The 15,052-nt window shown below is 48.1% G+C and overlaps 1 protein-coding gene across 1 annotated transcript in view; it reads right to left on the reverse strand.

Moving 5' to 3' along the window:
• Positions 1 to 9,959, reverse strand: part of LOC144668760 (putative adhesion G protein-coupled receptor E4P) — a 51,859-nt gene extending 41,900 nt beyond the window's left edge. The window contains exons 1-5 of the mRNA XM_078531090.1: positions 9,834 to 9,959; positions 6,501 to 6,668; positions 3,750 to 3,927; positions 2,636 to 2,752; positions 1,086 to 1,273 (exon numbers count right to left, since the gene is read on the reverse strand). Of these exons, the coding sequence (XP_078387216.1) occupies positions 1,086 to 1,273; positions 2,636 to 2,752; positions 3,750 to 3,927; positions 6,501 to 6,668; positions 9,834 to 9,959 (777 nt within the window). The remainder of the gene's footprint in view (positions 1 to 1,085; positions 1,274 to 2,635; positions 2,753 to 3,749; positions 3,928 to 6,500; positions 6,669 to 9,833) is intronic.
• Positions 9,960 to 15,052: the final 5,093 nt, after the last annotated feature.

Consider the following 15,052-nt stretch of genomic DNA (forward strand, 5'->3'; position numbering starts at 1 on the left):
GGGCAAATTTATTGTCCATCCCTAATTCTCCTGACGGCATTAAGAGTCAACCACATAGCCTAGGACAGGAGTCACATGTAGGTGAGAGCGGCTGGTGTATATCTGTGCCCTAGGAGCGTTTTCTCGGAGTGTCTACAGGTGTTTTACTCTGTATCTAACCCCATATATACCCATCCTGGCCTTGAAGAATGGGGCAGTGTAGAGGGAACTTTACTCTGCATCTAACCCCGTGCTGTACCTGTCCTGGGAGTGTTTGATGGGGACAGTGTAGAGGGAGCTTTACTCTGTATCTAACCCCGTGCTGTACCTGCCCTGGGAGTGTTTGATGGGGACAGTGTAGAGGGAGCTTTACTCTGCATCTAACCCCGTGCTGTACCTGCCCTGGGAGTGTTTGATGGGGACGGTGTAGAGGGAGCTTTACTCTGTATCTAACCCCATGCTGTATCCGACCTGGGAGTGTTTGATGGGGACGGTGTAGAGGGAGCTTTACTCTGTATCTAACTCCGTGCTGTACCTGTCCTGGGAGTGTTTGATGGAGACAATGTAGGGGGAGTTTTACTCTGTTTTTAACCCTGAGCTGTACCTGCCCTGGGAGTGTTTGATGGGGATGGTGTAGAGGGAGCTTTACTCTGTATTTAACCCTGAGCTGTACCTGCCCTGGGAATGTTTGATGGGGCAGTGTAGAGGGAGCTTTACTCTGCATGTAACCCTGAGCTGTACCTGCCCTGGGAGTGTTTGATGGGGACAGTGTAGAGGGAGCTTTACTCTGCATCTAACCCCTCACTGTACCTGTCCTGAGAGGGTTTGATGGGGACAGTGTAGAGGGAGCTTTACTCTGTATCTATCCCCGTGCTGTACCTGCCCTGGGAGTGTTTGATGGGGACAGTGTAGAGGGAGCTTTACTCTGTATCTAACCCCGTGCTGTACCTGTCCTGGGTGCCAATAGTGCTGATATTGAGTGTTGTAATGTATAATGTTCTTTTCCTGATGTTGACATCTCTCTTGCTCACATCAATTGTTTCACACAGAATCACATAAGCAGAACATAAGCATTCGTTCCCAATGAAGAGCAGAATGTAACCGACCTCACTCAGGTTGAAGCTTATGATGACTGGAGAGGAGAGATTCCCTGTCTCTTGGCTGCTAATGCTGATTGCCAACACGTCAGAGACCAGCTTTGGTGTGGCATCTTTCTCATCTTTCTTTGCCAAGAGGCCCACATCCATTCCAGATGCTGGGCCTTTGAGGACGATGGTAGCTATACAAACAATTCCTGTAGACGGGGCGCATATTAACAGCATTAAACAGAAAGGTGTGAGCAAAACAAATCAACATCAGTTGCTCCCAATGGTATGACAGGGTCAAGTCCCAGAGAGTGAATAACTAAAAGAAAGCCTACTTCCATTAATGGGTGGAGCTATGGAGTAAGTCAGCAGCTAAGGACAATGTGAAGGGTTCAGAGAGTTGGACAGGAGAGGGAATTCAAATGATGGAAAGGCAGGCTGATGTAAAAATGGAACTGCCATTTTTTTTTATTCTATTAACCTTCTCCTATTCTTAAATATTGCTGATGTGGCTGAAGTTTTTCAACTTGCACTCATCAGGGCATACACAAGAATATCACATTTCGAAACAAAACCACAACAATTTCTTTGGCAGGATGTTGATTGGCTGGCAAGTTGACTCTGATTGGCCGAGGCATTGCCATGGAGAAAAGCAATGGGGAACTATAGGGTCCCCATCTTTCCAGGTGATTCAAAAAAAGGCTCAAGGCTTGACTGTGTTTCTTTTGTTTGCAGAGAGCAGGTCCCTGTGTCTGAATGTATGTCCATTCAAGCAAGTGTAAATGAGTCACGTTAGGAGCTCAACTGATGATCTCAAATTGGCTGCCCTATTCCTAATAATCTGTATGTTCCTCTGTTTTGCTGGTTATAGATTTTTCTATTCCAACACGTCTTCGATTGAAAGGAGATAACATGGGCACTGGTGTTCCTCAACAACTGAGCCTGTGGAACTAAAGTTCGGCAGAACGTACTCAATGGACTCAGGCAAGTGGTGAGACCTGAGGGAAGGGGAAAGTTTCCCCCAATCTGAGCTCCGGCAGGAAGGTATGCACCTGGGCTTTTCCTGCTCTGTATAGCCCAGTGATAGAGGCCAGGAATTTCCTTAGGGGATCCACCCAATTGACTTGTAAATTCAGCGGAAGATGGACAGAAGTCCCAGTTAGGCTGCATTACAGTAAAATTGCATAGAGTGCATGGCACAGAGAGCTCATTCAGCCTAACTTGTCTTAAACTTTACTTGAGCCTCCTCCCAACACGCTTCATCTCCCCCTATTAGTATAACCTTCCATTCCTTTCTCCTTCATGTATTTATCTAGCTTCCCCTTAGATACTTCACCTCAAACTATTCCACGCGGTAGTGAGTTCCACCTTCTCACCACTCCCTGAATGTTAGAAATTCCTTCTGAATTTCTGATTGGATTTATGAGTGACTATCTGATATTCATGGCCTTTGCCTTGGGACTCATCCACCTGGTGTTTGGAGTCACTAGGGGCTGACTGGGAGAAACCTCCGCTCAGGAATGAGGCTTTACCTATAGATATTCAATATGTAAAGCAGGAGTCAATATTACCAGAGGTTTGGTTTCCTTTTATCGCGGCCCAGTCCATCGTGGCGAATATAGTGCCTGACAACAAATTTGCTGCTTCTTCCGTGATATCATTTATATGTGATGCTTGAACAGTGACTTCTAGAAAGCAGAATCAATCAGATTTGGTGGATTTTTGCTTGGAACCACATTGCAATTACAACACAGAATCAAAGCTTCTGTCCAACAAATCAATTTCGCATTTACCCTCCATGTGAACAGCTAGCCCCCACCACATTGTTCCCATTCCCCCTCAAGCCAATGAGATGATGACGAGATAATATTTTCGTTTGACGTTTTTGGCGGAGGCATAGATATTGGCCAGGGCACAGGGCACAGCTTCCCCGTCTTGCTTCGAAATAGTGCCGTGCGTTTATTTCAATCCAGCCGAGAGGGCAGACGGAGCCTTAGTATCACCTCTGATCTGAAAGGCTGTGCAGCACTCCCTTGGTACTGCATCGGGGTGTCAAACTGGACGTCCGAGTAGGATTTGAACCAACCCCCAACCCCTCCCCGGTCGTGCACTGTATTGCACTGGCGTGTGTCAGCCTAGATTTATGCACTCCAGTTCCTGGTCGGAGAATTGAATCCACAGCCTTTGGACTTAAAAGTGAGAGCACTACCTGCTGAATCGTAGCTAAAGGTGCCTCAGATGGGCATCACATGCTCCGTCGCCAAGTCCATGGGCAATGCCATGGAGGAGTGAGGGCCCACCCCACCATGGGCTCTGTTGATCCTGTACCTGGGCAGGCTTAGGAAAGGAGGCCAATTGCCCCCCCCCGCCCCCAACTCCATTCTGCTGTGTTTATGGAGGTGCATAAGGGCCTTGTTGTTTTTATGTGTGTGGTGAGAAGGGAAGATTTCAGACAGGTCTGTCAAGCTGCAAAGGCTCAGGTGGATATGAAGGACCGAATGGCAGGCCTCAAACTGACTGCAGCCTCTGCCAGCTTGACCACAGTGCAGTTGGCGGTGAAGTACTAGGGGTTGGCTTGAAAGGCAGTAGCTAAATGTTACCCCTCTGCTTTGCCTCATGCTTTACACATTCTTTACACCGATCCTGCCAGAATACAATTACTCCCGTCCATCTTACTGAGGTTACCTAGGGTATCTGACAACATCTTCACCTGCCCCTGCCTAAGGGCATCGGCCGCCATTAGCAGGGAGACACTTTCTATCTTCCTCAGGTTGTCTGTGAGGTTTTTAAGATATTCCGTGTTATCTTTGCCCTCATGTTTCTCCAAATCAGAGTGAAATGACTCCATCATTTTGGTAGTGTTCTGTAGCCAACGGAAATGTTTGATTAGTGAAATATCACAGGCATGCTTTTGTTCTCCTTTGTATTCGCTCTCTCTCTTCCCAGCTCCCTGAAAACACCGACTCGCTGTTAGACAAGATGTCATCTTCAACAGGAAGAGTAGAAATCTTTCATGATGAGAAACTTATACACATTGATATTCAGACAGATTCGTACAGAAAGATGTCACGCAGCTTCCGCTAACAACTAGGAAGGTAAGTGCTATGTTGGCCTTTGTGTTAGGAAGTCTTGCTGCAATAGTATATGAGGCTTGGGCAGGACCCACACCTGTGGACAGTTTTGGTCTCCACATTTAAAGATATAAAAGGATGTAAACACGTTAGAGAGGGCGCAGGGGAGATTTTACGTGGATATTTCCGGGACTGGAAAATTGCAGCGCTGAGGAGAGGTTGGATAGGCCAGGATTGTTCCCCTTGGAACGGAGAAGGCTGAGGGGAGATTTGATCGAGGTGTACAAAACCATGAGGCCGGGGCCTGGATAGAGTGGATGGGAAGGGCCTATTTACCTTGGCATAGAGGTCAGTGACCAGGGGGCATAGGTTTAGAGTGATTGGTTGAAAGGTTAGAGGGGAGATGAGGAAAACATGTTTAACCCAGAGGGTTGTGAGGGGCTGGAGCTCACTGCCTGAAAGGGGAGTAGAGGCAGAAATCCTCAACTCATTTAAAAGATGTCTGGATATGCACCTCAAGTGCAGGACCCTGCAGGGCTATGGACCAAATGCTGGAAAGTGGGATTAGGCTGGGCAACTCATTTTTTTGGCCGCCAAATACACGATGGGTCAAGTGGCCGTTTTTTTGTACCGTAAATGTTTATGGTGTACTTGCTTGAGAGGATACGCAGCATCGGTTCACTCGATTGATTCCAGAGCGGAGAGGTGTCCTACAAGGCAGGGTTGGGTAGACTGGGTTTATTCTCTATGGGGTTTAGAAGAATAAGAGACGATCTTATTCAAACACACAAGATTGTGAGGGGGTTTGGCAGGATAGACGCTGAGAGATTGCTTCCTTTGCCTGGGGAACCTAGAACACGGAGGCACAGTCTCAGGATAAGGGGCTCGTCGTTTAAGACCTGAGAGGAGGAGAAATTTCTTCACTCAAAGGGTTGTGGATCTTGGAAATCCTCGACCGCAGGGGGTTTGTGGCTGGTTCACTGTTGACACTATTCAAGGCTGGGTTAGACTGATTTTGTTGGTCACTCGGGGAATAGAGGGATACGGGGAGCAGTCAGGAAAGCGGAGTTGAAGCCCAAGATCAGCCATGATTGTACTGAATGATGGGGCAGGTTCTTCGATGGGCCGAATGGGCTACCCCTGCTTCTAATTGCTACGCGCTTATGTCTCACAGGAGAAAGACGGAATCAGGTCAGCGGTGGAACAGTCAGGAAATATGACTGAAAGCACGATGGGAAGAGGACTCTCAAAGAATTTTCCAAATGTGGCGAGGCAGATAGGATTGGGGATGGAGTTCCTCATGATATCATACAATATGCATTGTTCTGATCCCGAATGTGCTGCCTGCAAGGGCGGTGGAAGCAGAATCAGTAGTAACTTTCAAAAGGGAATTGGATAAATGCTTGAAAAGGCCAATGGGAAAAAGGAGCGGACTAATCCTTTCAAGGAACCAGCACAGGCTTCATGGGCTGAGCGGCCTCCTCTTTTGTGGGCACGAAAACAGGCGCATTGGATCAAAATACATGAAGACAAGAAATCGGAGCAGGAGTAGACCACATGGCCCAGCCAGCCTTCTCCGCCATTCAATACGACCTTGGCTGACCTCTGTTTTCCTGCCCGCTTCCCCGTATCCTTTCATTCCCCGTGAGACCCAAAGATCTGCCCATCCCACCCTCTCAAACGTGTTCAGCGATGGAGCATCCACAACCTCCGGGGGGGTCGAGAATTCCAAAGATTCACGCCCCCTTTCGGTGAAAGGATTTCCCCTCGCCTCAGACCCCTTATCCCCGAGACGGCCAGGCGGGATTTTCCGGCCCCTCCCCCCCTCTCCCCACCTGCGGAACCTTCCGGTCCTACCGAAGTTAGCGGGCTTTTGGCTGCCTCACTGCGCCCGCCGTGGCAGGACTTGCCATGCCAGGGCCAGAGAATACCAGCCTGCGTCCCTGCAGTTTTGATTCCACCCCACCCCACCACCCCACCATAGAACCATAGAAAAGTGACAGCACAGAAGGAGGCCATTCAGCCCATCTTGTCCATGCCAGCCCGAGGACGCCCAGGTGCCCTTTCTAATCCCACCTTCCTGCACCCGGCCCATAGCCCTGCAGCTTACAGCACTTTAGCTGCAGATCCAGGTGCTTTGTAAAAGAGTCGAGAGTTTCTGCCTCTACCACCAACTTGGGCAGCGAATTCCAGACCAGTGGAAACAATCTCTCAGAGTCCACCCTGTCAAGCCCCCATCAGAATTTTCTAGGTCCCAACGAGATCGCCTCTCGTTCTTCTAAACCCTGGAGAATATAATTAGCGAATTCCCTCACCTTTTCGTGCCCTCCCCCCACCCCCTCAAAAACCAAAAGGTTTACTGTACCTCGAAGGATTTTATCCTCGCCAGCACAGTGAATGTGGACATCTGTGAACAGTTACAAACAATGACCGTATCGTTGATATGTTCCAACTCACAGCCGTCTTGAATCCAAAATGTCGAATTACCTTCCATTCTCATGTGAACACAGATAGCGTCATCTTTCTTCCAGCCCTATTCAAAATAGAATATGTTAAGAAGTAGAAGAAGTTTGTTTCAGTCAAAGAGTATTGGAGGCAAAAAAAAAAACATTGGAATCACAGAATCACACAGGGCAGAAGAGGCCCTTCGGCCCATCGAGTCTGCACCGACACGTGAGAAACGCCTGACCTACCTACCTAATCCCATTTACCAGCACTTGGCCCATAGCCTTGAATGTTATGATGTGCCAAGTGCTCATCCAGCACCTTTTTAAAGGTTGTGAGGCAACCCGCCTCCACCACCCTCCCAGGCAGCGCATTCCAGACCGTCACCACCCTCTGGGTAAAAAAGTTTTTCCTCGCATCCCCTCCCCTAAACCTCCTGCCCCTCACCTTGAACTTATGCCCCCTCGTGACTGACCCTTCAGCAAAGGGGAACAGCGGCTCCCTCTCTAATGGAATCATTAAAAACAATACTAGATCTTGCATTGGTGGCAACTGTAGGTTCCCTCTGGAGCGATGAAGAAAGATGGGCCACACAGCTTTGTTCAGCCTTGTCACCTTGAGAAAGCTGCTCCTTGTAAACGTGTACAAAGCGCCAGCTCTCACTTGAGTCAGGAGGTTGAGGGCCCAAGCCTCATTCCCAGTCTTGGCCACATAATCTGGAGAAAGACTTCAGCGTAGGACTGGCCCCTGCTCTTCTCTGAAGGGCGTTTTTTTTTATATCCTTCTGGGGAGGCAGGCCCGTGTAACAGCACTGCCCCAACCCCACCCTCCAACCCAACACTGTACTGGGGGTGTCAGTCTGGAACATGTATCTCTTTGGAAACCCACAAACTCCTGACTCAGGCATGAGACCAGGAGAAATCCGGGACGTGATTGGTTTTAAGATTGAGGGCATCAGGATGATGGCGAGTGGGGAGGCAGGCTAGTGGAACTGGTGAAGGGAGGGGGGTTAGGCAATTGGAGTACCGTGGAGTCAGGAGGAACACCCCTTCTCCTCCTTGTTCCGCAGGATCATTCTTTTAAAGCTATCTTTTTAAGCTTACCTTATGCTGGAAGGCACTGCTTAGGCCGCGTAGACCCTTAAACAGCTCCCAGTCCTGCTCCACTCTGCTCTGCCCAATTTTGGCAGGGGTGGAGGCCCATAAAAGGGCTTATTCCCTCATCGACAAAGGTCGGGGGGGGGCGCGGGGTGGGGCTTCAGCCACGATAGACAGTCACCAAGGGACTCCTGAAGAATCCTCAGCCCCCATTTGGGGATTGGACAATTTTTCGGGTATCCTGAGGAATGCCAGCCGTTTTTTTTTTTATCCCCACGGTATTTACCCCCATGTAACGGGCACCCACGAAGTTCAATTTCCGTCAGAAATGATTAATTTTTTGACCTTTGAAAGGCAGCTTTGCAGCAGTCTCCAAAATGGACGACAATGCGACCGGTTGAAAGAACCAGCGAACCCAGTGTGATCTGGGGAGATGGCCCACGCCCCCGGGGCCCTCATCTCAGGGCCCTTCCGAACCGGGCTGGAAGCAATTCTTTCTTGATTCCGAAAGGGGCTGCCTCGCTCATTCCTCCCCAGGCTTATTCCCAGGGTGGGAGTTTGGGGAGTACGAGAAAGTTGAGGGGAGGGGGGAATTGGTGGGTGGGCTTCTTCAGCTGAGCAAGCTTGAGCATGATGGGAATCGATCGAACTGCAGGTTTTTATATGAAAGAAACACCTGCCTTTTCACAGGTATTTTCTTTTTTGCAGCAGCAGCAGCAGAACCATCAGGCCTCAAGGGTCTGTCTCTGTTAGGCCAGGGCCACCATTAGAAAAAAAACGCGAGGGTTTAAAGAGGCCTTACAGATGTTAGCGCTCCACCCAAGCTCCGTGGATACCCCGCAGCTCGAAACCCTAAAATCGGTGTCTCGCGACCCCACTGGGGGGGTCACGACCCACAGCCGGGGAAGCCCTGGCCTAAGAAGGAGAACTGAATACCAGGATTTCATCGCCCCCATTCCCTTCAGAGAAGTCCACTTCACTAAAGCTTGCTTCTTCATACTTTAGCAATCACAGTTTTCCACTCACACACTCGATACCCCGCAATATCCCTCGCCCCCCCCACCCCCACCCCCCCACCACCCCCCACCCACCTCCTTTCCTTTTTGTGAAGGACAAGCGAAACTCAGGCTGTTGAACACTGTACCACTAATGGCCCGGCCCAGCTGCCTCTCCCCGCTTAAAGGTGAGACCGTGCGTAGCCCTTACAGCTTGGCCGAAATTTTACAGCCCCCAAGGAAGTGGGTAGGCAGGCGGTGGTGGGGCGGGGTGTGTAACATTTGACCACAAGCCTACTTGCCCCAGCCACCGGTGCCAGGGGAGGAGACGGACACCTCGCTCGTCCGTGAGCCAACTGAGTGCCTTAGGTGGCCAATTAATGGCCGCTCAAGGGCATTCCTCCCACCCCCGTTGGAATTCTACCCAGGGTGGTGCAGGCCAGCACCAAGTGTCCAGCCCACCTTGGCAAACTGGTGGCCAGGCAAGTGGGGAGGGGGTGGGGGGTTGGTGTGTGTCTCCTTTACAGCCATTGTGCCCATTGAAAGACCCCATCAAGGTATATTTTTTAATTCATTCACGGGATGAAATGATTTCCTCTGGCGGGGCGATCCCTAATTGCCCCCTTGAGAAGGTGGGTGGGTGAGCTGCCTTCTTGAGCCGCTGCAGTCCATGTGGTGTAGGTACACCCACAGTGCTGTTAGGGAGGGAGTTTCAGGATTTTGACCCTGCTGGGGCAAGAGGAACGATGGGCCGGCACTCTCATAGGTGGGACTACTTTGAGCCAATCCAAGGCATGACGGCCATTAAATAGCTGCGGGGCCAGTAAAGGTGAGCTCACCTCCAACTTTTAACTTGGGGTGGGGGTGGGGGGGTGGGGGGTGGTGGTGGTGGGAGAGAGAGAGAGGGCAAAGCCCCCCCGCTTCAGTGTAAAATCCAGCCCTTTATCAAAGTTTATCGAACACCAATCAGTATCCAGTCTAATTTGTTCCCCTCACCATGTGGTAGCTCCCAAACTCAGGGCTGTTTTTTTTGTCTTTCCCAAAGTTGCACCTTTACTGAAAGTGCTGTGCATCTGTCAGGACTAAGGAGCTCAAGTTCCCCTATCTATTGAGCTTTCTTGACCAAAATAGTAACATTCCCTTTGTAGGATACAGACGAACCTTACTGTTGTTGAAAGTCAAGTTGACGCGTTGAGATGTCTGACATGTCGACATGTTACAGCTGACGACTGCTACTACGTCTGTCTCCAATGGCAGTCTGATCTTTATATCATCTTTTGAATACATTGTGTCCTTGCCCACAGACGTTACATTATAAAGCAGGAAGGCATAGCTAATGCTACCTGTGCACAGAAAGGGTTGGCAGCATTGTTAACAGGTAGCTGGACTCCCACCGGTGTAACATTCAGCCCTTTAAGCAAAGCTGTGTTCAAAATGCCAAGAGCTATGCGTGTGGGACCCGCTGAACCGGAATCCGGGAATGCTGATTACGGAAGGTCACCCTGGTCCTCCCTCACCCTGCCTGTCTCCGCCACGCACACACACTTACGCATGCTGTAGCCAAGTGTCCAGCACAAACGTCTAAGCTGTTCTAAAAATGTCAGCTGGCTGCAACACGTAACATCTGCCCCATAGGAAAGAGGGAGTAGGCCATTCAGCCCCTTGAGTTCTGACATTCAACTCGACCATGGCTGATCTGTGTCTTAACTCCTTATACCTGCATCGGTTCCACGGCCCTTAATGCCTTGGCCTAACAAAATCTACCCTTCGCAGTTGTTAAATGTTCAGAGACCCCCCCCGCCCCACCATCCCCACCCCAAGACTCTGCAGTTTTTTTTTTCACGGAGAGAGTTCCAGATTTCCGGTCCCCTTTGTAAGAAATGCGTCCTGATGTCACCTCTGAATGGTTCTAAATGTTAAAGTTCCGCCCTCTTCTTCTGACTCACCCTGCCAAAGGAAATCATTTGTATCTTTATCCAATTGTTTCGTCAACTACAACGCCTGCAGTTAGATCACTCCTAATCTTCTATACACAAGGAAATACAAGCCTATTCTATACAGCCAGTCTGCATAACTTAAATCTGTGGTATCATTCCAGTGAATCCTCACTGTGTACTCTCCTAGGTCAGTGGGCTCCAGATGAGGTCTGATCAGAACGCTATCGCTGTAACATAACTTCCCTCCCTTTACATTCAAGCCCCCTTGATGTAAAGGCCAGCATGATACCTGCGTCCTGTTGTGTAGAGGCTGGACAGAGGAAATCCAGGACAATAGCAAGATTAATTTCACCTTAATCAAAATCCAAGCCAAGTCAACAGCCTGGACACCAAATGGAACTTTGGTGGGAAGTATAGAGGAACAAAATGGAGGGAGACTACAGAATTCTGAAGTACAGAAGGTTTAGAGTGTCCTCATGCATGAAGCACAAAAAGGTTAGCATTCAGGTACCGTTTTATGTCTTGGAGATGATACACCAGCTTCTATGTGTGTAACAGGAGTTTTATTCAATGCTTTAAAATGTCTGCTCTCAGGCTCACAACAGCTTGCTTCAATTTAGTTGCTTTTTCTAAGTGACCACACCCAGGCTTAACTAATACCAGTGAGCAAGCAGATATAATCAGACAGTGAACAATTGAACAGAAGTACACCAAGTAATTAGGAAGGCAAATAGAATGTGGGCTTTATTTGCAAGAGGGCTGGAGTCTTGCTATAATTGTGCAAGACATTGGTGAGGCCGCACCTAGAGTACTGCATACAGTATTGTTCTCCTTACTTTATATGGAAGGATACATTTGCATTGTTGGTGGTTCAGAGATGATTTGCTAGGTTGATCCCTGGGATGAAGCTGTTGTTTTGTGAGGAAGAATTGAGCAGGTTGGACTTGTACTGATTGGAGTTTAAAAGAATGAGAGGTGATCTTATTGAAAGATATAAGATTCTGAGGGGGTTTGACAGGGTGGATGCTAAGAAGATGTTTCCCCTCGTGGGGGAACCTAGAACTAGGGGATGCTGTTTCAGGATAAGGAGTCATTCATTTAAATGCCCGTTTTGGGGGAGACAGTGGTGTCGTGATAATGTCAGCGGACTAGTAATCCAGAGGCCCAGTCTAATGCTCTGGAGACATGGGTCCAAATCCCACCACGGCAACTGGTGGAATTTAAATTCAAATAATCAAATCAGAAATATAAAGCTCGTCTCAGTGATGGTGACTGTGGCAACTATCATCAATTGTTATAAAAACCCATCTGGTTCACGAATCCCTTTAGGGAAAGGAAATCTGCCCCCTTTTACCCGGTCTGGCCTACATGTGACTCCAGACCCACAGCAATGTGGTTGACTCTTAACTGCCCCTCTGAAATGGCCTAGCGAGCCCACTCGGTTCAAGGGCAATTAGGGATGGGCAACAAATGCTGGCCTTGCCAGCGACGCCCACATCCCATGAAAGAATAACAAAAAAAAAGATGGACCTGAGGAAGAATTTCTTAAGAACATAAGAAATAGGATAAGGAGTAGGCTACTCAGCCCATCGAGCGTGCTCCACCATTCAATAAGATCATTGCTGATCTGACTGTGGCCTTAACTCCACTTTCCTGCCTGCTCCTATAACCCCTCAGCCCTTGTAGATTAAAAGTCTGTCTAACTCAGCCTTGAATATACTCAATGAGCCAGCCTCCACTGTTCTCTGGGGAACAGAATTCCAAACACTAATGACCCTCTGAGAGAAGAAATTCCCCCTCATCTCCATATTAATGGGAGACCCCTTATTTTTCAACTGTGCGCCCCCACCCCACCCACCCCCCCGTCCCAACAGAATCCCCCAGGAGAGGAAACATCCTCTTAGCATCTACCCTGTCAAGTCCCCTCAGAACCTTATATCTTTCAATAAGATCACCTCTCATTTCTTCTAAGCTCCAATGAGTATAGGCCCAACCTGCTCAACCTTCCCTTATAAGAAAAACCCCTCATCACAGAGATCAGCCTAGTGAAACTTCCCTGAACTGCTTCCAATGCAAGTATATTCCTCCTCAAGTGAGGAAACGAAAACTGTATGCCGTACTCTAGGTGTGGTCTCACCAATGCCCTGTACAACCCTAGCTGGTACGGTCCTGAGCCATACAGGCTAGAAGGTGCTGAAGTTCAATTCACGGTCTATGCTGAGGTTGTAGCAAGACTTCCCTACTTTTATACTCCACCCTGCTTGCAATAAACACCTCTTCTCTCAAGAGGATCACTCATTTTTGGAATTCTTTGGAGGCTGAGTCATTGGACATAGTCTAGATTGAGATGGATAGATTCCTGAACTATAGGGAGTCAAGGGGAACAGGCAGGAAAGTGGAGCTAAGCCAAGATCAGATCAGCCATGAGTTTACTGAATAGCAGGGCAGGTGTGAGGGGCCGAATAGCCTGCCCCTCCTCCTATCTCTCATATACGTATGTAACTGCACTGGTGCCTATGGAGCTCCTTGTAGCAGTGACATCACAATAGCTAGTTGCAGCTAAGAAGGGATATCCGCTTGTTTAGATTTTTAATCTCAAAACCATCAACAAATGTTTTTATATCTAGTTCTTTACCATAGACAGAGAAATTACTTTGAATAAGAAGTAATCTATCGAAAGGATCTATCGCCCTTTGGTGATATGGATGCAACCCTCTTAAATGCCCGAGCTGGTATGGTCCTGAGCCATACAGGCTAGAAGGGCGCTGAAGTTCAATTCATGATCTATGCTGAGGTTGCTACGCTCAGATAGTTAATGCTCTCTTACTCTCTTTTCCAGTGGGCTGAGAAAGAGTGAGAGGGAGGAGCAATAAAATACGGGCTCCAGCTCCTTATTTCTACCCTCTGCCTCCACCCTATTACTTCTACGGGAGGTAATTTTGACTTTGCGCTGCCTGGAAGGTTGATGGAAGAAACTTCAACCGTAACTTTTAAAAGGGATTTGGAAAGGAAAGAGAAAAGGTCAATGGGTAAACAGCAGGGGGGCAGTGGGACAAATTTGGTAGCTCTTTCAAAGGGCTGGCACAGGCCGCGATGGGCCGATTGGCCACCCCATGTGCTACATGTTTCCATGATTGTAAGCCAACAGGAAGGAAGTATTTCCAGTTTCCGGACCGGTTGGGGTCATTGGTTAAACACTGACCTCTTACCCTTGGGACTTGAATTCAATAGGGTGCAACTCTGCTTTGCCTATTGGCTGTAAGTGTCCTCGGTCAAATACATGTCAGGCGATTCAGTCTAGGCATCAGGGGTAAGGGTCAGCTGGAAGGAAAACTGGCAGTTTTGTTCAGGGGGAACTGCAGATTAACTGGCATGTAAAAATGGAACAAAATGATATAAGGAAGGAAAGCTAGAGACAAAGCTCTGGAAAAGAGAGTTGCTAAGGGAGCAAGCAAATGATTAAGTATGGGGCATTCTTCTAGCCCTTGGGCTGTGGCAAGGTGTATGTACAAAATGGAGGGAGCTTTGCTCAGCAATAAACTCAACCTGGGTGGACGAGAGATGAAAAGCTTCCCTATCACACAGCAAGAAGCATCCATCTCCCCAATAGAGCGCAAACATCACACAGGAGATAAAACGGTCTCTAAAAACATTTTAGGATTGCACAATATCACTGAAGAAGCACACTTACCAGAGCCTGCTGCACCTTCAATTGTACTCTTATGAATTTCCAAGCTGCTACTCGGAAAGGTAAGTTTCTCTACTGTATCGATTTGTCTACTTGAGTTATTTGTATCATTAGAAGCTATGAAATAAAAAGGTTTGTGTTGGTTAGAATGGAACAACAGTATCTGTGACACACACACACGTACTCCCGGCTGCCGTTGTACACACCAGACATGATGAAAAATGCAACATGGCAGACATTAATCAAAGAATACCATAATATGTTTTCTTCGCCAGAGACAGTGAGAAGATTTGAAGGAAAGGTTGCAGTCTTCTTCATTAGTGTCACTTATCACAGCCTCAATGATTTTATGAGATGATATATTTTTTGCTCTGTATATTATGTAATATATGAATAAATCTAACTCTTTAACTTTAGCCTGTAAGCATTGGTCCGTTAATGTTATTTTGCCTCTGGTGGGCATCCCATATATGTTCTCCATAGAGTGATATATGGAGATTAGGGTGAATTGTTAAATATGGTTATGCCTACTCGTACACAATAGCAATATAGAAATGGATTCTAGCTTATATTTATGGAACCTCTAGACTTGCTATGAATGCAAGACCAAATGAAGCGGAATGCCTGAATTGCACCAAACAGAAATGTTTTTGTTTATCTCATTTTTGCTGTCAACCAGGTCTCGGTTTGTAACACTCTTGCTTCTGTGTCAGAAAGTTGTGGTTCAAGTGCCAGTCCAGGGCCTGAGCACAAAA

This window comes from Cetorhinus maximus, chromosome 28 (assembly GCF_964194155.1).
Source record: "Cetorhinus maximus chromosome 28, sCetMax3.hap1.1, whole genome shotgun sequence".
Lineage (NCBI taxonomy): Eukaryota > Metazoa > Chordata > Chondrichthyes > Lamniformes > Cetorhinidae > Cetorhinus > Cetorhinus maximus.